Source organism: Rhinopithecus bieti, unplaced genomic scaffold (genome assembly GCF_001698545.2).
Source record: "Rhinopithecus bieti isolate Rb0 unplaced genomic scaffold, ASM169854v2 scaffold_11161, whole genome shotgun sequence".
In the NCBI taxonomy this organism is placed as follows: Eukaryota; Metazoa; Chordata; class Mammalia; order Primates; family Cercopithecidae; genus Rhinopithecus; species Rhinopithecus bieti.
The window spans coordinates 2,109,283-2,131,041 of record NW_016806937.1 but is presented as its reverse complement, the minus strand read 5'-3'; the positions used below and the strand labels follow the sequence as shown (position 1 = coordinate 2,131,041).

At 49.6% G+C, this 21,759-nt stretch overlaps 1 protein-coding gene across 1 annotated transcript in view; it reads left to right on the top strand.

The window, feature by feature from the left end:
• Window positions 1-21,759, top strand: part of CNGB1 (cyclic nucleotide gated channel subunit beta 1) — a 99,551-nt gene that overhangs the window by 74,472 nt on the left and 3,320 nt on the right. The window contains exons 26-32 of the mRNA XM_017878912.1: window positions 4,218-4,359; window positions 5,109-5,268; window positions 7,441-7,538; window positions 7,633-7,716; window positions 11,127-11,245; window positions 11,498-11,644; window positions 20,960-21,176. Coding sequence (XP_017734401.1) covers window positions 4,218-4,359; window positions 5,109-5,268; window positions 7,441-7,538; window positions 7,633-7,716; window positions 11,127-11,245; window positions 11,498-11,644; window positions 20,960-21,176 — 967 coding nt within the window. The remainder of the gene's footprint in view (window positions 1-4,217; window positions 4,360-5,108; window positions 5,269-7,440; window positions 7,539-7,632; window positions 7,717-11,126; window positions 11,246-11,497; window positions 11,645-20,959; window positions 21,177-21,759) is intronic.

Here is a 21,759-nt window from a genome sequence, read left to right as displayed (position 1 = left end):
CCCCCACCTCAGCCTCCCGAGTAGCTGGGACCACAAGCACACATCACTGCACCTAGCTACATTTTTTTTTTGGATATATGGAGTTCTACTGTGTTGCCCAGGCTTGTCTCGGCTTCCTGAGTTCAAGCTATCTGCCTGCGATTGGCCTCCCAAAGTGCTAGGGTTACAGGTGTGCGCCTCATTTTAAGGCTGGATGGTGTTGAAGATGACACTCCTGCCCTGTCAAAACCCTTAAGCAGGAGAGTGAGCAGAGGGAGGGCTCTTGGAAAGCCCTCCAGACCAACAGGTGGCTTGACCTAGGGGACGGAGGTCAGGGTGGGCAGGAGGGATGTGGGCAGGAGGGATGTGGGCAGGAGGGATGTGCACAGGATGGGGGCTGGGCCTGCAGGGTCAGAGGGGAGGCTTGAGGGATGAGGGATGAGGACTCCCAAGCGTGACTCCTAGAGCTGCCCCCTGGCAGCAGAGACAGGCCGGTTCTCTTTTCTGGGCCTCAGTTCCCTCACCTGCAAAATGGGACTGCAAATGGGACTCCCACCCTAAAGAGGTGACTGAGGAGTAGATGCCTCTGAGCCCCTGCCCCAGTGCCTGGGTACAGTGGGCGCTCAGTCAGCCGCAGTGAGGATGAGAAGGTGGAAGAAGGAAAGGTCCAGCGGGGAGTTACTCACCGAAGGGTGTCCCACCTCACCCTGGGCTGTGCCCACTAGTGACACAAAATGCCCATGGTCCAGCTGTCCACCCCCAGGCCCTTGCTCCCAGTTGGGAACAGGTGGGTCGCTTGCATCCAAGGTGGCGGCTTCGTAGAGTGGTTAATTGTACTGAAAGTCTCCTCCCATTATAGATGCCCTAACCTCAGCCACCATGGCTATGGCTGTCGCCTTCTGCCATGAGCCCTGCCCTGAGGGGGAGCCACACCTTTACAGAGATGTCCCAGGCTGATTTTGGTGGCTCATGTCTAATCCCAGCACTTTTGGAGGCTAAGGCAGGCAGACTGCTTGAGCTCACAAGTTCGAGACCAGCCTGGGCAATATGGTGAAACCTCCCTTCTACAAAAAAAAAACAAACGTTAGCTGGGCATGGTGGTACACACTTGTAATTCCAGTTACTCAAGAGGCTGAGATGGGAAGATCGGTCGAACCCGGGAGGTGGAGGTTGCAGTGAGCTGAGATCGCTGCACTCCAGCCTGGGCGGCAGAGCGAGACCTTGTCTTGAAAGAGATGTACCAGAGGCCAGGGCAGCCCAGGCAGGCAGGAGGGGAGTCCCTGAGAGCCACTGTAGGGTGGAGAGTATCAGGGATGGGGTCAAGATCTAACGCTTCCCCACGTCACCAGTGGCCCTGTTACCTGTTCCCATTCACAGCCCCGCTCCTGAGCCTTGACTAGGCCATGCATTCATTCACTTCCTCATTCATTTAACCCGTCACAAGGAGGCAGAGAGGGACTTGAAGTCTCTTTCTCTGCAAAGGGAAGAACACAATTTCTACATGGAATTGAGTTCTGTGACCTTATCCTTTCTGAGACCCAGTGTTCCCACAGGCACAATGGGGGTAGCTTACATCTAGATTTCATATGAGAAATAATATGTGTGGCATGTCTAGCCTGGGCCTGAACAGGTGTCAGTGACCCCTGTGCCTAGCTATGGCTATTGTTAGGGGGGAAGCCAGCATGGCAGGAAAGGAATTAATAACCTGGGGTATAGAGTTTTTAAGGGGTCACAAACCCCTCAGACATCGGAGCTAAAATTTGAGCATATGTTGGCTTTTCTAGGGAAACAGAGCTGGCTTTCTCTAGATTTTCAAAGGGGCTTGTGCCCCAATAAACTAAGAACTCTCCTCCCTGGGGCTAAGACTGGCACATCCGTCACTGGGCAGCTTGGGGAAGGGAGGGTGAGCAGAGCAGGGCGGGGGCGGGGCAGGGGGACAGCTGTCTGGGACCTCCTTCTGGAGGGCCCTCTGCCAGAGGAGCTCGAGCTGCCCAGCAGTGGGAAGGGCACGCTTCCTTGGCAGCAATACTCCTTCCCAAATGACATCCTGCAGGGAACCGCAACATGTGAGCCAAGTACGAGTAATGAAGGAGGATTCCTTAGAAATTCCAATAGCATGAAGAATAACAACTTTTACAAAGCGAGCATTTGTGGAGTGCTTGCTGGGTGCCAGGGGCTCAGGGTCCCGAGCTCCTACAAATGCGAGGTCCTGCATCCTGCCCCAGTGCCCTCCTGCCCCGTTCTGCCCAGCCTGAAGCACAGAGGGTCCCCACAGACCCAACAGTGTGGAAGACAAGGAGACTATGTGCCATGTCGTTGGAAGATTCCTCCAGCCGGGAACGGTTTGGGGTAAAGCCAGAGTTTTGTGGACATTACGCCTATGTCCTCTCTCTGTTGGTGGCCCAGTGGCAGAAGCACCCAGCTCCGGGACAGCCCAGGGGTTTGCAGAGTTGGGGGGTGCTGCTCCGTCCCGCTAAACGCTGCTTCGCGCGCCCTATGATGGCCAGAACCAGTATGACGGGGGTTTGATCGGCCCGTTTTGGGTTCTGAAACTTGCAGGCAACAGGTGATGTGGAGGTGCAGGGTGGCCCGCAGCCCTGCCCAAGGCCCCGCAGCTATCAGAGGCAGAGCCCCTACCACACTCCCCAGCAACCTCTGCTTCCTCCTTCCTGCATGCATTGCACGTTACCTGCCTGTCCCCCCAGTGGACCGTGAGCTTCTTGAGGATATGGGCGAGTCTGTTCAGTTGCCCACGGCAGGCAACAGTGGCTGTGAAGGCTTTGACAGCTCCCTTGCTAAGAGTCCACCATGTGCCAGGCTGTCTTCTAGCATCTCATTTTGTCCTCATGGTCTTCTGTGAGGGACATTCTATTGCCATCCCCATCTTATGGAGAAGGAAACTGAGGCTTGGAGAGAGAGAGAGAAATTTGTCCAAGTTATGCAGCTAGAAGGTGGCTGAGCCCAGCCAGCCTGGTCCAGAGCCCGTGTTCTATCTAGGACGCTGCATAAATAGCTGGTGCAGGAAAGCCTGCGGGGACTGCCTGGTCTCTAGGCCCTTCTGACCTCACCTTTGCTGACCCAGGGGAGGACTCAGCCTGGGGGGTGGACAGGTGTCACAGGGACCCTTGCTGCTCTGTGATAATCACACACAAGCTTGGTGGCTTCATGCCTTTTGAGCCGCTGTAGTAAAATACATGAGACTGGGTAACTTATAAAGAACAGAAACTTACTTTTCACTGTTTTGGAAGCTGGGAAGTCCAAGATCAAGGTTCTGGCATCTGGTGAGGGCTGCTCTCTGCTTCTAAGACAGTGTCTTGAATGCCACAGTGTCCGCTAGAGGAGAGGAACACTGTCCTCATATGGCAGAAGGCAGAAGGGCCGAAGGATGTGGAAATCTTCCAGCAGAACCTTTTGTAACAGCTTTAATCTATTTATGAGGGCAAAGCCCTCGAGGCCTAAACAGCACCCAAAGGCCCTACCTCCCAACACCATTGCATTGGGAATTAAGTTTCCAGTGCCTGAATTTCGGGGGACACGTTCAGACTAGAGCACTCAGGGCATTTCCTATGCCTTTTACCACATAGTAGGACCGCCTCCCCCATACCTCCCTTCCAGAAGGTTCACAAGCCTGCGTCAGAGGGTTAACTGCTGGTGGATGACATCTCAGAGAAGCAGATAGCGCCCAGCTCTTGCACTTACCAACTAGTGACCATGGGTGTGCCCCTTCCCTTTGGGGGCCTCAGTTTCACTATCTGGAGAATGGATGGGCTGGGGGGTGGTGGTCAGAAAAAGTCATCCTCAAGATATCTTCCAAACTTGATGTTGCTTTTGCTTTTCATAAGCCAACATGGCAGGTGACAGCAAATGAAAAGACTGGAAATTGAAGGAACACTGAAGGAAATTAAGGAAGCGCAGTCATTAGGAGTTGGAAGACCCTGGTCTGGCCTCCTGCCAACTCTTCCTGGAAATCCCCTAGAGCCTCAGTTTCCACATCTATAAATGGGGATGGCAACATATCCCTAGAGACACAACCGCACCTAATAGTATTCGTGAACCTGCTCTGCAAATGGCAACGTGCTCTATGCGTGCAGGAGGTGGTTTTTCTTGCATAAATGAGCTGTAAAGGGTTTCTGTCTTTTGCACAACGTGCATCTATCAGAGGTGTCTGAGGCAGACCACTCAGGGGTGGCAGAGTGGGGCCTATGATGACCCATGTTCCCTTTCTCCTCTCTCTCCAGTTATATTCGCTGTTACTACTTTGCTGTGAAGACCCTCATCACCATCGGGGGGCTGCCTGACCCCAAGACACTCTTTGAAATTGTCTTCCAGCTGCTGAATTATTTCACGGGCGTCTTTGCTTTCTCTGTGATGATTGGACAGGTATCGGGGCACCAGCCCGGCTTCCCACCCCCCCTGACTGCAGGGCCCCCTCCCACTGTTGCCAGAAATGTCACCCTCTGCGCCCGTTCCTTTTGGATTAAGCCTGGGAAAGAGCACTGGACTGAGAGTCAGGGGCCTGGAGCACTGTGCTCTGTGCGGTGGAGGGGGTGGTGGTGAACTCGGCCCTGTTTCCTCTCTGAGGTTATTCTCATTTGAAATGTCAGTTCCTCTGGGTGCACTGGGCTGAATGGTTTTCTACAGAGACTGAGGGAGAAACCCCTGGTGTTGCTGGTGTGTGCCGGGGCAGCATCTTACATTCTGGTTGAGACATGAGGTGACAGTCAGAGGTCCTCAACGTTACTTTTGAAGGGCCCCGCCCCGAGGAGCAGCACACTGGCTTCCTATTTCCTCCCGCATGGAGTCAAAGTGGCCGCCGTCACCGAGGGACTGTGTTGTACCAGAATCAGCCCAGCCCAAGGAGCTTTCCCCACTGGTGTGGTCCCAGGGACCTGAGGCCACCAAAGGGCTGGCAGTCTCCCTCCCTTCCTCTTCCCCACATCCATGCTGGAGGCAGAACTTCCCGTCAGTAAAACTTTCTCTGTGTGAGGACATCTGCCTTCCCTGCTCCCAATGCCCCGCCAGGAGCACATGCCCCTGGTCTGTGTGAAGTGACACATCCCAAACCCATGGAATAGCCCCACTCCCATGACCCAGTGGCTTCCTTGACCTCCCCTAACCTTTCCTCCTAGATGAGAGATGTGGTAGGGGCCGCCACCGCGGGACAGACCTACTACCGCAGCTGCATGGACAGCACGGTGAAGTACATGAACTTCTACAAGATCCCCAAGTCCGTGCAGAACCGCGTCAAGACCTGGTACGAGTACACCTGGCACTCGCAAGGCATGCTGGGTAAGATGGTCACACCCTGACAGTCACCAGCTCCCAGTCAACTCCTGTTGCCTGGTGCCCGGTGCCCTGCCTTCGGGGCACCTCCCTTGTCCTCTGTGTCTCTGAGGCCCTGAGTACTAGGGCCTCTTTTGACTGTGTCCCCAACCTTGGTGTGAGAGGGGCCCAGTGGGTCCCCTGAAATGCCTCCAGCAGGGCTGTCATGAGATCCCTGGAGACTTGGAGGGCTTGTCTTCTGTGTGCCTGCCCCCCTCACTTCACCCACCTTGAAATGCATCCCCATGCAAGAGTGAAATGCAGTTTGTGTGTGTGTGTGTGTGTGTGTGTGTGTTTATTTATTTATTTGACATGGAGTCTCATTCTGTCACCCAGGCTGGAGTGCAGTGGAGCAATCTTGGCTCACTGCAACCTCCATCTCCCAGTTTCAAGCGATTCTCCTATCTCAGCCTCCCAAGTAGCTGGGATTACAGGCATGTGCCACCATGCCCAACTCATTTTTATATTATTAGTAGAGATGGGGTTTCACCATGTTGGCCAGGCTGGTCTCGAACTCCTGACCTCAGGTGATTCGCCAGCCTCGGGCTCCCAAAGTGCTGGGATTACAGGTGTGAGGCCGAAGTGCAGTTTAAATTAAAAGAAGAAGAAGAAGAAGGACTCTCTGTGCCTTCCTCCCTCCCTTCCTCTCTCTCCCTCCCTCCCTCTCTCTTCCTCCTCTGTCCTCTCTTTCTCTCAAGGACATTGCACGCCCCATGACGGGAGCAGCAGGCTTAGCCCTGGATCTCCTGGGGCAGCTCTAGAGCTGCACAGCCAGGTTGGGGTCCTGAGTTCATCCCCCGAGCTGCAAGACTACGGGCATGTCACTGCCATTTCCTCATCTGTAAAGTCGAGATTATAGTAGGGCACCTCTTGGGTTGCCTAGGGGATTTAGTAAAATAATTTTGCCTTTAATCCTAGCACTTTGGGAGGCTGAGGCAGGAGGATCACTTGAGCCCAGGAGTTCAAGAACAGCCTGGGCTACATGGCAAAACCCCATCTCTACAAAAAGTCAAAAAATTTAGCTGGGCGTGTTGGTGCATCCCTGTAGTCCCAGCTACTCAGGAGGCTGAGGCTGGAGGGTCACTTGAGTCTGAGGAAGTTGAGGCTGCAGTGAGTTGTGACTGTGCCACTGCACTGCACTCACTCTAGCCTGAGTGACAGAGCAAGACCCTGTCTCAGAAAAATAAAAATAAGTCCATGTGCGGTGGCTCATGCCTGTAATCCCAGCACTTTGGGAGGCTGAGGCGGGTGGATTGCTTGAGCCTAGGAGTTTTTAGATCAACTTGAGGAACATAGTGAGACCTTGTTTCTAAAAGAAAAAACATTTTTTTAGCTTCTCAGGGTTCAAAGTATTAAAACATTTTATTTTAATAAAACTAAAACTAAGATAATCTTTATAAAACACTCTATTAAAAAGTGCCTGGCTTGGCTGGGTGTGGTGGCTCACTCCTATAATCCCAGCACTTTGGGAGGCTCAGGTGGGTGGATCACCTGAGGTCAGGAGTTGGAGACCAGCCTGGCCAACATGGCAAAACCCCGTTTCTACTAAAAATACAAAAAATTAGCCAGCCTGGTGGTGGGCACTTGTAGTCCCAGGAACTTGGGAGGATGAGGCAGGAGAATCGCTTGAACTAGGGAGGTGGAGGTTGTAGTGAACTGAGATCATGCCACTGTACTCCAGTCTGGGCGACAGAGAGAGACTCTGTCTTTAAAAAAAAAAAAAAAAAATGGTGCCTGGCTCACAGGCTCATAGAAGTGCTCCAGAGACTTTAGTTCTTGCTGATGTTGTCCTTACAGGGGACTGGGAACACAGGTGACCGATAATTGCAACAATGCAGGGACTACTAACATAGTAACTGAGTGGAGGATGTCAAGGGAAGGCTTCCAGGAGGAGGTGACATTACTGCTGGGTTCTGAAGAACAAGTAGGAGTTTGGGAAATGCACAGGGGTGCTCCTGGCAGAGGAAACGGTATTGGCAAAGGCTGGAGTTGAGAGAGGGCGCTCTACAAATCTAGAGTGGTTCCGTACAGCAGGGCAATGGTGTGCCCTGATAAGCCGGTAGGTAGGCACTTGGCCCGTATGTGTGCCTGGGGTGGGGCCTGGCCTTGCCTCTAACCCTTGCCAGGCCTTGTTCACAGATGAGTCAGAGCTGATGGTGCAGCTTCCAGACAAGATGCGGCTGGACCTCGCCATCGACGTGAACTACAACATCGTGAGCAAAGTCGCACTCTTTCAGGTACAACCTTTGGTGCCCTCACCCTCAGGGCTGTGGGAGGCTCCAAGCCCAGTCTTCTCTAAACAGTGTTCCTTTCCCTTCGTCACTGGGACAGGGCTGTGACCGGCAGATGATCTTTGACATGCTGAAGAGGCTTCGCTCTGTTGTCTACCTGCCCAATGACTATGTGTGCAAGAAGGTGAGCTGGCCCGGCAGCCCCTGCTGGATCTGGGGTTCACGATCCCCCTGGCTTTCAAGGAGCTGAGCTGGAGGGGCACCTGCCAGCCCAGGGCAGAGCGAGATTGTTGGGGAGGGAGAGGAGCGTCTGCGACTTTGTGCTGCGGTGACCTGACAAGATCCAAGAGCAGGAGCGGATTAGGAGGCTTTGCCAGTTCTATGCAATCAGCATACATGTGCCTCTGTCTTTGCAAAGCATTTCCTCAGCTCCACTGACACAGGACCATGGGGTCCAGGACAAAGACCCCCGCACCTTACAGAAAGAGAAGCCGCGGAGCCTGAAGAGGGGCAGAGTCTTGACTGTGTAGCTGGAATTGCTTCTGGGGTCTCTGTCTTCCCATCAGGAAAATGGGGCAGGAGAAGGGGTGGGCTTAGGTCAGAGGTTGCAAGCTGGTGGCCTTTGGATAAGATCCAGCACATAGGTATTCTGTGGGGTTTTTTTTTCTATCTAATTTTAAGAAAATGTAGAATTGGTCCCTAACCTTTAAACATTTGAAGATTTCATATAAAAATTCAGATTTCTGGCTGAAAAGAGACAATCCGCCAGCACTGGGTCCACTTTCCCAAATGGCAAGAACCAGCTGGGGTGGAGGAAATGTTGCCCCAAAGGGGGACATTGTGTCCCTTCCTGATGCCACAGCCCCCACCGCTCCCCACTGCCCCACCCTAGAACCCCCTCCCTGCTCAGCTTCACCCTCTGATCCCAGAAAACATCTGGGGTTGAATCCTGGGGTCTAACAATGTCTAGAGCCCTTTCTGCTCCCTGTCCTTGGGGTTCAAGGTGAGATCAAGGTCACTTGGTGAGTGAGGGGAGGGATCAGGAACCCAGGTTTCAGTCCTCTTGCCCAGAGCTGTTAATAAGCCTGGGTGTGCATACAAGGGGGAGAACATTACCCAAGCAGGCTCTGCAAGACTTGGGAACCCCCGTCCCCAAGAAGGTCCCTGTCTCCAGGTTATATGTTGTACAGCAGTGAAATTTCTGGAAGCAGAGAGCCAGGGTGAAGAGGGGAAAAGGATGCTTCAGAGGGCTGAGGATTTAAAGCTGCAACCTTAGGGGCCAAGAGGGGTCTGGGAGCAATAGAGTGACTTGCCTGACATTGGAGTTACTTTCTGGCTGTGCAGCCTTGGGCAAGTGGCTTGCCCTCTCTGAGTCCTGCTCATCTCATGGATAAAGTGGGAGATGTTGATAGTACCTCCCTCATGGGGTGGTTGTGAGGGCTGAATAAGATGTGCATACAGAGCTTAACACTGTGCCTGGCACACAGCAGATGCCAGTGCTGTTGCTGTTATCTTCGTGGGTGATGCAGAGTTTGTTTCAAATGAGAAAAAGTGAATCTAAAGTCTGTGATTGCAAATTAAATTGAGCACTTGGTGAGCACGTGTGAAGGGCGCCCTCTGCTGTCTGATTTTGCTCTGCAGCGATCTCTCTGAGACACCCTGGGCGCTGGTTAGTGAGGTGAAGGTCCCCTCACCCTTTCACCCTTCTCAAACTAAACAGAAACAGGGAGGCAAACCTCTCTTCTTTTTTGTTAAGGAGGTCATGCATGTGTGAAATGCACAGGAATTTTCTGTCAAATAAGTCAAAAGTGTGACAGTTACTGCCCTTGGTCACTTCCCAGACCCCTTATTTATTTATTTGTTTGTTTGTTTATTTGAGACCAAGTCCCACTCTTTCACCCAGGGTGGAGTGCAGTGGCACTGTCTCAGCTCACTGCAACTTCCACCTCCTGGGTTCAAGCAATTCTCCTACCTCAGCCTCCCAAGTAGTTGGGATTACAGGCATGTGCCACCACGCCCGGCTCATTTTCTTAGTTTCAGTAAAGACAGGGTTTCACCATGTTGGCCAGGCTGGTTTCGAACTCCTGACCTCAGGTGATGTGCCCACCTCGGCCTCCCAAAGTGCTGGGATTACAGGCGTGAGCCACCGCACCCGGCCCCCTTTTTAATTATTATTATTATTATTTTTCTATAGACCTCCTCTTCCCCTTTTAAACACATGTGACTCAGAGGTAGCTGGCCAGGACAAGGGCCTGTGAAGGCATGAGGATTGGAAGGCGCGTGGCAGACTAGGTGTTTCTAATTACAGTCCAAAGCAAGCTATTCATTCATGCATGCGTTTGGTTTGACTTGGGATTAAGGCCATTGTATGCATTTGCCAGGCTGCCACGGGACACTGCACAACACCACAAGCTGGGTGGCCTCTCTCCTCGGCTTGTAGGTGGTCATCTCGGTTTTGTGTGTGTGTGTCTCCTCGCATCCTCTTGTCTCTATGCCTGTCTTTGTGTCCACATTTCCATTAGGACACCAGTCATATTGGATTAGGTCTAGAAGGACCTCATCTTTAGGAATTACATCTGCAATGACCCTATTCCCAAATAAGGTCACATTCTGAGACGCTGGGGATGAGGATTTCAACATAGAATTTGGGAGGGGTACAGAATTCAACCCATAACAACCATGAACTCTGGAACTAGATTATCTGGGTGCAGATCCCAGCTCTTGGGCAAAGAGCGATCTCACCTCCAAGGGTTGTTGAGGATAAGTAGTACACCACATAAAGCAATCTGGGGCTGGGCATGGTGGCTCACGCCTGTAATCCCAGCACTTTGGGAGGCTAAGGCAGGCAGATCACTTGAGGTCAGGAGTTTGAGACCAGCCTGGCCAACGTGGTGAAACCCTGTCTCTACTAAAAATACAAAAATTAGCCGGGTGCGGTGGCATATGCCTGTAATCCCAGCTACTTGGGAGCCTGAAGTATGATGCCTATAATCACAGCTACTTGGGAGGCTGAAGCACAAGAATTGCTTGAATCCAGGAGGCAGAGGTTGCAGTGAGCTGAGATCATGCCACTGCACTCCAACCTGGGTGACAGAGTGATTCCATTTCAGGAAAAAAAAAAAAAAAGCAATTTGAATACTATCGTTATTGTTTTTCCCATTCCTGTTGCAGTTAGCAAATGCTTCCTGAGCCCCTGAAATATGCCAGGTGTAGATATCATTTGATGGTGAACTGCCATCTGATTTGCCCTGCCTCCATCAGTGAGTCTAACTGGAAATTTGCAGAATTCCATTATACCTGCACCTCCCAGGTTAGCTGGCACTTCCCATTCCAGGACATCACTAACTCCCCCACTGCAACCCTATCAGTTACACAGGACATGGGGTAGTCACTCCTCCAAGTCTACAGATGGGGAGACTGAGGCCCAAGCGAGACGTGACTACCCCCATACAACACCCCAAGTTGTGGTGGCAGGGCTGGACCCCAGTGCCTAGGTTCCTCCTTGCGGGACCTCCAGCCTCTGGATCCAACCCTGGCTGCTTCTCTGGTGATGTTGAGGGATGAACAGAGGAACTTGTCCCTTCTCTGTTTCAGGGGGAGATCGGCCGTGAGATGTACATCATCCAGGCAGGACAAGTGCAGGTCTTGGGCGGCCCTGATGGGAAATCTGTGCTGGTGACGCTGAAAGCTGGATCTGTATTTGGAGAAATAAGGTCAGAGACAGCTGGGGTAAAGTGAGGGGCCTGGGGCAAGCGCTGGGAAAGGAGGCGGCCAGCGGGCAGTGAGAGTGTCTATGGCTTAGCAGATGCAGCACTGGCACCTGCTGATGTATGCGGGGATGGGGGTGGGGGAAGACTCTTATCTGTGTGGGGCCACCACTGTGCTCCTCACATGGGAAAGAAAGATCTAAATATGACCAAAACCACAGTCTCTGAAGGGTCTCCTTCCTCCCTTCTCTGCCCCAGCTTGCTGGCTGTTGGGGGCGGGAACCGGCGCACGGCCAACGTGGTGGCCCACGGGTTTACCAACCTCTTCATCCTGGATAAGAAGGACCTGAATGATATTTTGGTGCATTATCCTGAGTCTCAGAAGTTACTCCAGAAGAAAGCCAGGTATGTAACTTTTCTTTCATTTAATAGAAAATTGCTAAGGACAATGAATTTTATTTATTTTTTGAGATGACGTCTTGCTCTGTCACCCAGACTGGAGTGCATTGGAGTGATGATGACTCACTACAGCCTCAACCTCCTAGGTTCAAATGATCCTCCTGCCTCAGCCTCCCATGTAGCTGGGACTATAGGCACATACCACCATGCCCGGCTAATTTTTAAAATTTTTTCTAGAGCTGGGGTCTCACTATATTGCCCAGGCTGGTATCAAACTCCTGGGCTCACATGATCTGCTCTGACCTCCCAAAGTGCTGGGATTACAGGTGTGAGCCACTGCGCCTGGCCTAGTACCTTCATTAAAATGAGGAAATTTCATATTGAAACAACACTATTATCTCATTCATAATCCATCTTCAGATTTTGCTAATTCTTCAAGAGTATCCTTTGTACCTTTTCTTCTTTTCCATTCCTGAATCAAGTCTAGGATCACATATTGTAATTGAGGTGCAGAGTATTCTTAGTCTTCCTTGATCTGGGATAGTTCTTCAGGCTTTTCCAACCTTTAGTGACTTGGATGTCTTTTGAGCATACGGGCCAGTTATTTTTTATTTGTTTATTTTTGAGACAGAGTCTTGCTCTGTTGCCCGGGCTGGAGTGCCGTGGCACAATCTCAGCTCGATGTAACCTCTGCCTCCTGGATTCAAGCAATTTTCCTGCCTCAGTCTCCTGAGTAGCTGGGATTACAGGCGCATGCCACCACACCCGGCTGATTTTTGTATTTTTAGTAGAGACGGGGTTTCACCATGTTGGTCAGGCTGGTCTCAAACTCCTGACCTCATGATCTACTCACCTCAGCCTCCCAAAGTGCTGTGATTACAGGCGTGAGCCACCACACCTGGCCCATACAGGCCAGTTATTTTATAGAATGCCCCTCAGTTGGGGTTTGTCTGATGGTTTTCTCGTGATTACCCTTAGAGTCTGCATTTTTGGCAGGAAGAACTCAGAAGTGATGTCGCTTCTGCAGCAAGTGTATTGAGAGGCACATGATGCTGGTTACTCCCAATATCGATTATTTTCACTTTGATTACTTGGTTAAGGTTTCTGTACTGTGAACCTATTTTCCCTTAAACTTAATTCCTAAGTAATAAGTGGGGAGTCACCTTCAGACTATGAGGATATCCTGTTCCCCATCAAACTTTTACCCACCACTTTTAGCATCCTTTGATGGTTCCTCTCTATGATAGTTACAAAGAGATTGCTATGATAGTTGTAAAATGGTAATTTTGTAACTCCACTCCTTCCTTGATTATTAACTCGTAGTCAGCTGTATGGAAGACCTTTTTCTTCTCTCCCATTTGTTTATTCATTTCTCAATGTATATTGGCATGGATTTACTTGATTCCATGAATACTCTGTTAACAATTATTATTTTGATGCTCAAATTGGTCCAATTTGGCCCTGGGCACTTTTTCAAGGTGGCTCATTTGTGACCTTTGTGATATCCGTGTCATATTGGAGCACTTCCTTGCTTACTCAAGTAACAGTAAGCCACAACCAGATGCCCTGGTTCATCTTGTACATCCCTTGTGGTATCCTGGAAATGGCAGTTTTCTCCAAGGAGCCTTGATCCCTTTTACTGCGGGATGGTTTTTAGAAACCAAGATCTGAGTCCTAGGAGCACTCATTGCTACTGGAGTGCTATAGGTCTCTGCAGCAGACAGAACCAAGAAACACCAGGATGTGTAAATACAAATATATTTATATAAAATACATATACAATATCTATATATAAAATACATACACACACATATACATATATATGCCAACATCAATTTTTCTGTTTTTCTACTGATTAATCTATCCATAAAACAATTTCAATCCAGCACCACAGAATTCATTATTTTTTAATTTTTATTTTATTTTATTTTTTGAGACCGAGTTTCACTCTTGTCACCTAGGCTGGAGTGCAGTGGCAGTGGTGCCATCTCAGCTCATTGCAACCTCTGCTGGGATTACAGGCATGTGCCACCACACCTGCCTAATTTTTGTATTTTCAGTGGAGATGGGGTTTCACCATGTTGGCTAGACTGGTCTCGAATTCCTGACCTCAAGTGATCCCCCTGCCTCGGCCTCCCAAAGTTGCTGGGATTATAGGCGTGAGCCACTGTGCCCTGCTACCACATATTAGAATTCATTCTAATATTCTCCCTTTTCATACTTGTAAATCTCTTCTCCAACACTGAGCAGTACAGAGAAGTTCATTTCAGAATTTCCAGCCCATGTCACTGTAAAAACAAAGAGTAAGGCTTCTAGGTAGAGTTCAGTACTGGATGCAGCTCTTCTGTCTTTAGCCCGAGTATATATGATGTAAGTGTTATGTTCAAAGTTATCTGGAGTCCTTCTCTTCCTCCCCCACCCTTTAATGTGGTTACTTTATTCATCTGAAATCCAGGTAGGTTCCCTTGTTTCAGTTTACATTCCATTTAGGGCTTCTGCCACCCTAATCTTTGTTGACTTTTTCTTGTTTTAAGTATGTAGAACATTAACATGTTCCTGAAGGTCAACACTCTGCAAAATGGGGCACTCAGAAAAGCGTCCCAACTCTCCCTGTCCCCATTGCCCCCTGACTGCAACCCCCATTATTATGTGACTCATTGCATCAATTTCTGCCTTTTCTTTCCTCTGCTTACTTTTGCAAAAATAGACAGATCCACATACATTTTCTTTTTTTCTTTTTTGAGATGAAGTCTCGTTCTGTAGCCCAGGCTGGAGTGTAGTGGTTTGATCTTGGCTCACTGCAACCTCCACCTCCCAGATTCAAGTGATTCTCCTGCCTCAGCCTCCTGAGTAGCTGGGATTACGGGCATCCACCACCATGCCCGGCTAATTTTTGTATTTTTAGTAGAGATGGGGTTTTGCCATGTTGTCCAGGCTTGTCTCGAACTCCTGACCTCAGGTGATCTGCCTGCCTCTGCCTCCCAAAATTCTGGCATTACAGGTGTGAGCCACCACGCCAGCCCAAACATTTTCTTATTTCTTCTTTCTTACACAAAATGTGGCATGCTGTAGATTCTTGTTGTACTTTACTTTGTTTCCACATGGCAACAAAACCCGGAAATCATCGTCTATCAGTGCAGAATCAGCTTCCTCATTCCTTTCCACAGTGGCAGAACATTCCTGTAAATGGACATTTAGGGGATTTCCAAAATTTTGCAATTACAAACAGTGGTGCAACGAATAACTGTGTGCATCTGTATTTTGCATTGTTGGGGAGCACGTCATTCTTTTTAGAAAAGCCAGTTTTTGTTTTCAAACCCTTAAGATCAAGTTTCAAATTGAGCGACAGGCATCGTGGTGTGGCAGGAACCCCACAATAGGTCTGGGATGCTAGCGGGGCTCAGGTCCCTTCCATCTGAGGTGCTGGCTGTGTGACTTTGAGGAAGTTGTTTAACTTTTCTGGTCTCAGTTGTCTCCTGTGTAAAATAAAGGTCATAACCCCTACTTTGCTGCTGTAATTTTTTTTTTTTTTGAGATGGAGTCTTGCTCTGTTGCCCAGGCTGAAGTGCAGTGGTGCAATCCTGGCTCACTGTAACCTCCGCCTTCTGGGTTCAAGCGATTTGATTCTCCTGCCTCAGCCTCCCCAGTAGCTGGGACTACAGGCATGTGCCACCACACCCGGCTAATTTTTGTATTTTAAGTAGAAACGGGGTTTCATCATGTTGACCAGGCTGGTCTGGGACTCCTGACCTCAGGTGATCTGCCCGCCTTGGCCTCCCAAAGTGCCGAGATTACAGGTGTGAGCCACTGTGCTTGGCCTGCTGCTGTGAAAATCAAATAGTGTGCAGGAATGTCTCCGGTGGGGTGCCTGTCATATCAGAGAGCTCAGTGCATGTTAATAATGATCACTTCAGGCCAGGTGCAGTGGCACATGATTGTAATCGCAGCACTTTAGGAGGCTGAGGCGGGAGGATCACTTCAGCCCAGAAATTTAAGGTTAAAGTGAATTATGATCGTGCCACTGCACTCCAGCCTGGGTGACAGAGCAAGACCCTGTCTCTAAAATAAATAAGCAATTGTTCCTTTGTAGCCATCAAATTCACCCTATAATTTTTCAATTGGCTAAAACCTTTTTAATCCGCATATCTGGGTTTTCCTCCTTGTCTTGTATCACATATTCTTATCTTCCCCTTCATTCTATACAATGACACCAGAAATAAACTGCACAGAGAGCTGCCATAATAAAGGGAAGAAACTCACCAGCATCTATTCCTACAGCACAGTGATGTATCGAGTACACAGTGCTGAGTTTTGGGGACACAGCAAGGACCAAACAAAACTCACATTCTAGTCGGGGAACCAACAATGGAAAGATGAGTGATGATGTGATGTGTTTGGCGATGAGGAAACAAAGCCACGGGAGGAGTGGGAAGTGACGGTGTGTTGCCTGAGATAAGCTGGTTGGGGAAGCTGTTCTGAGCAGGTGGCATTTCAACAAGACCTGCACAAAGCAAAGGAGTGAGCTGGCAGACTGATGGCTGGGAATGGCATTCTGGGCAGAGGGAACAGCCTGTGCAGAGGCTCTGAGGAGGAGCAGGCTTCGTGTGTGGGTGGCACAACAGCGAGAAAATTAGCATAGCTTGGTGTGGGATCAGAGGAGTGTAGGGGAAGAGATTGGGTGAGACCTCAGAGGGAGATGGGAGCCACGGTGAGTTTTACACAGAGGAGTGACTTGAAGTTCCTTAGGTTTTCACAGGAGCCCTTTAGCAGCTTCAAGGTAAAAGGATGTAGTTTTGATGTCCACGCATCATGCACACAAGACACTGAGGTCCCCTGGGGAAGGAAGCTGCCCCAAAACTCACCTGGTTGCTCTCAAGGAACCCACTGGGCCCTTCCAAAACCCAGTCTATCAGAATTTCTCCCACCGAATCTCCCCACGTTCCCCACCACATGAGTGGTGCGTGCCAGCGCCTCCTCTCCCGAGGGACAGGGAGGTAGAGTGGACCTTTGTGATTCATGGTCTCCATATTTGCAAATTCGCCTCCTCACTGAAATGGACTGGTAACGCCAGGATCAATGCTAACAGGCTTTTGTGGTCATTCAAGGACATGCGCAGAGCAGCAAAATACTCGAGTCACCCCAAGTGCACGCTCCCCGCTGAAGTCCCAGATCTGCCTTCTGGTTTCAGCTCTTGTACTGCAAACAGGTGTCTTTTTATGGTCCATTTAATGCCACTTTTTTTTTTCATTTTGTGCTTTTGTTGGCATTGCACTGTTTAAAATGGCCCCCAAGCATAGCGCTAAAGTGCCGTCTCGTGTTCCTAAGCACAAGAAGTCTGCGATGTGCCTTACACAGTGAATATGTTTGTTAGATAAGTTTCATTCGGGCATGAATTATAGTGCTGTCGGCTGTGTGTTCAATGTTAATAAAACAACAATCTATATTTAATAAGATGTCTTTAGCCGGCACAGTGGCTCACGCCTGTAATCCTAGCACTTTGGGAGGCTGAGGCAGGCGGATCACCTGAGGTCAGGAGTTCGAGACCAGCCTGGCCAACATGGTGAAACCCCGTCTCTACTAAAACTACAAAAATTAGCAAGGCATGGTGGTGGGCACCTATAATCCCAGCTACCTGGGACGCTGAGGCAGGAGAATGGCTTGAACCTGGGAGGCAGAGTTTGCAGTGAACCGAGATCATGCCACTGCACTGCAGCCTGGGTGATAGAGTGAGACTGTGTCTCAAAATAATAATAATAATTGTAATAATAATATAATAATGTCTTTAAAAAGGAACACACGTAAGACAAGTTTATTGTTATTAATTTTAGAGACAAGGTTACGCTCTTTCACCCAGGCTGGAGTACAGTGACATGATCATAGCTCACTGCAACCTCGAACTCCTGGGCTCAAGAGCTCTCCTGCCTTAGCCTCCCAGTGTTCTGGGACTGTGTGTGAGCCACCACTCCTGGCCAAGTTTATGTATTATGGTTGACGAATGTTGTGATGAGAGATTTGTAGGAATCTAGCCTTGTATTTCCCCCTAGCAACAATGTTTCCGTATTTGCTAATTTGGTGTTCGCAGAGATCTCATAGGATATAATTACTACAAATCATGAGATTCAACTCTGCTTGGGGCTGAAAACTGGTACCAGGTCTCCCCACCCTCTCTTCTTGCCCCCGCCCCCACCAGGAGGAACAAAGCTCAGGAAAGCCATGCTTTTAGCTGTTATCCCATCCTCCTGGGTGGGTTAGGCAAGAGTTTGGCAAATCAGATGGGACCCCAAAGGCCCTCCCAAGAGCCGTGCAGAGGCCCCCATTCCTGACAGTGCCTGTGCACCTGTGTCCATACTGAAAAGGCTGAGGTGTGGGTGGGAGGCAGCCAGGCGAAGGAGTGGAGCTAACAGGCCTCACAGCAACATGGCGGGGCATGGGATGGGGGGCCCAGCCGTGAGTCATCAGAGTGGTTGTTTGCTGGCCAGGCCAGCTTGACCAGAGAGGCAGGGGATTGTGTGTGAGCTCTGCTCATCAGGGGAGATATACTATCTGAGAACCATAGTTCTGGGGACATCTGAGTTGGTGAGGGCCACGTGTGGGATTCTGTCCAAGCTCCCTGCTTTGCAGATGGGGGACCCAAGTCCCCAAAGAAGTGAAGTGCTCAGATCTCTGGCTTGACCACTCCAAGAAAGAGAATGAAGAGGTCTTATGTGGGTCACTTGCTCCAGGCTGATTGCTCAGTCTCAGTTATAGGGAAGCATACATTATCAGAAAATGAGGACAAATTTCCCTAATCTGGAAATGCCCCAGAAGCCAGCTCAATGTTTCCAAACAGAGACAGCTATTAGCAATCAGCAAAGGTCCTATAAATAGTTATTTTGTTAGAAAGAAAAAGATAGTTCATTTTCACAGCACCCTCAGCCTTCCTGTGGGCTGTCACATCGTGAATTATGGACTCAAATAACATGGGGGACAGTGCCGAGCTGGCGCGTGTCAGAGGCGTCTGGTGAATTATCATGTTTGTGTTCTCCTGGGGGATCTCCAGCTAGAAATGCAAATCTTGGGCAATTAATATCAATATGCACCATTTAAACCCATTGCCTCTGATTAGATAAGCAGCCAGTAATGGCCTCATTTTTAAACAAATAAGTTTTGCTGGAGCCCCGATGAATGAATTTGCCAATTCATTGTCTAGGCCCGCTGGTTGCAGGCAGAATTCATTTGTTCTTGAGACAAACTGCTTACCACATGTTTGTAGTGTGAAAAATTCCCGGTAAAAAGGTAGAGCTCTCTTTGACGGAAAAATCTACCCTTATCTAGAGAAACAGGGGGGTACATACCATTAGATATGGGTGGCAATTCTGCTTCTGCCACTTCCTGGTAACCTTGGGCACATCACTCCCCCTGTTCTGAGTCTCAATTTCCCCAACTGTCAGAGGCACAGTAATCTCAGCCCTTCCCATATCACAGGAGTATTTGTCAGTGTCCAGGAAGATAATGATGTAATGTCACTTTGTAATAATTAATATCTGGGGCACTGGGGTCAGAAGTGTGGGTTTGAATTCTAGCTTTGCTGCTTCTTAGCTGTGTGGCCTTGGGAAAGTTACTCACCCCCTCTGAACTTCTATACCCTCATTTGGAAATGAGGATGAATAATAAGACCTACTTATGGGGATTGTTGTGAGACTTAAATGAGAGAGTATGTATTAGCATAACAGTATTACCACAAATTTAGCCGTTTAAAATCACACACATTTGCGATCTCAGTTTCTGTGGGTCAGAAGTCTGGACATGGCTTAGCTAGGTCCTCTGCAAGATTGTCATCAAGGTGTCTTCCAAGCAGGCTCTCATCTCAAGTCTGGATGGCGGAAGGACCCACTTCCAGGATCACATGGCTGTTGGTGTAATTCAGTTCCTTGGGGTTGTAGGACTGGGGCTCCAGTTCCCACTAGCAATTGGCCAGTGGCTGGCCTCAGGTGCTTGCCATGTGGACCTTCTCCAACACAGCTGGCTGCTCCCTACATCAAAGTCATCAAGGGAGGCCAGGCACTGTGGCTCATGCCTGTAATCTCAACACTTTGCGAGGCCATGGCAGGAGGATCGCTTGAGTCCAGGAGTTCAAGACCAGTGTGAGCAACACAGGGAGACCCTGTCTCTATTACTTAAAATAAAAATCAAATAATAAATAAATAAAGTCAGCAAGGGAGAGTCCCCTTGCAAGACAGAGCTCTATCACAATCCTGTGTGACATATTCCACCAGTGATAGCCCTTGTTGTATTCTATTGGTTAAAAGCAAGACACATACCCCACTCATCCTCAAGGGAAGGGGACCACACAGAGGCGTGAACACCAGGAAGGGGGTAATAGGGGCCATTGAAGGGTGCCTGTAAAGGATGGAGCAGAGAGCCTGGCACATATAGACACTCAATACATGGTGATAATTGTGATGGTAACGATGGGGAGGTGACAGTGAAGCACATATATAGACACTCAATACATGCTGATAATTGTGATGGTAACGATGGGGAGGTGACAGTGAAGCAGAAGGAGAAGGAAAGAGCTTTGTTTCCTTTTCCACCTGAGCATCTTATTCTCAATTCCCTATGTGAAAGTGTCCTTCAGGATTTCCTAACTCTTCTGCTGGTTAAAAAAAGAGAAAGAGGCCAGGCATGGTGGCTCACACCTATAATTGCAACACTTTGGGAGGCCAAGGCAGGTGGATCGCTTGAGCCCAGGAGTTTGAGACCAGCCTGAGCAACATGGCAAAACCCTGTCCCTACAAAAAAATAAAAAATTGTGGTTGTGGTGGTGCATATCTGTAGTTCCAGCTACTCGGGTGGGAGGATTGCTTGAGCCATGGAGGTCAAGGCTGCAGTAAGCCATGATCACGCCACTGCACTCCTGCCTAGGTGACAGAGCCAGACCCTGAGAGAGAGAGAGAGAGAGAGAGGGGCGGGGGGGGGGGAAGAAGAGAGGAGAGGAGAGAAGACAGAAGAGAGAGGAGAGAGGCGAGAGAGAGAGACAGAAAGGAAAGAAAGAGAATTTCCTAGCTGTGTGACCTCAGACAAGTTATTCTTGAACATCTCTGAGCGTCATTTTCCTCATCTCTAAGGTGCAACAGACAGTAAGACCCACTTCATTACAGTTGTTCTGATTCTTCAGTGAGATGCAGTGCATAAAGTACTAAACATGACACCTGGCTCTCTACAATCACCAGCCAAAATCACCACCACCACACCGCTCCAGCTTAAAGGAGGCTACACAAGCGAGCCTTTCTTTTCCCCCAGCGTGCGTCTGTGATGTAAGTGGATGCTGCTTTCTTCCAGGCGTATGCTGAGAAGCAACAACAAACCCAAGGAGAAGAGCGCGCTGATCCTTCCGCCCCGGGCGGGCACCCCGAAGCTCTTCAGTGCTGCCCTCGCTATGACAGGAAAGATGGGCGACAAGGGGGCAAAAGGCGGCAAACTTGCTCACCTCCGGGCCCGGCTCAAAGAACTGGCCGCGCTGGAGGCAGCTGCAAAGCAGCAAGAGTTGCTGGAACAGGTAATGTGGTTGGGAACAGGTAATGTGGTGGGGAACTGGAGAGGGACTGGGGTTAGGCAGACTGGGGTTAACAGTCTACACAGCAGAGTTCAAAGGAGCCCAGTGAACTCAGTCTCAATCCAGCCTGGTGTCAGAGTCCAGGAGACCCATCCAGAGGTTGTTTGACAGTAGAAGTCTGGTGAGTGACATCAAAGCCATTTGGGGCACCAAGACATTCTCCAATAATCCAATGTCCATTTTGGATATGTGCCAGGGAGAAGGCCGAGGAGTCTCCAAGAGTGGGCCACACATTTAGTTTTAGGGTCTTCCCCGTCCTTTTTCTATCAGTCAGGACTCATTTGGTTACCAGTGACAGAGTGCAAGCTCAAATCAGCTTGAGAAAAAGGGGAATTAGGGGTCAAGTAATCGAAAAGTTCAGGAAAGCCTGGATCCAAAAGCCTGAATGATGCCAACAGGACAAGTTTTCCCATTGTATCATCTCTGCTTTATTCAGCGATGGTTTTATCTCCAGGCAGGTTCTTAAGAGTCCTAGGATGACATCCTCCTGGCATAGCAACTCCAACAGAAAGAAAGCACCTCTTTC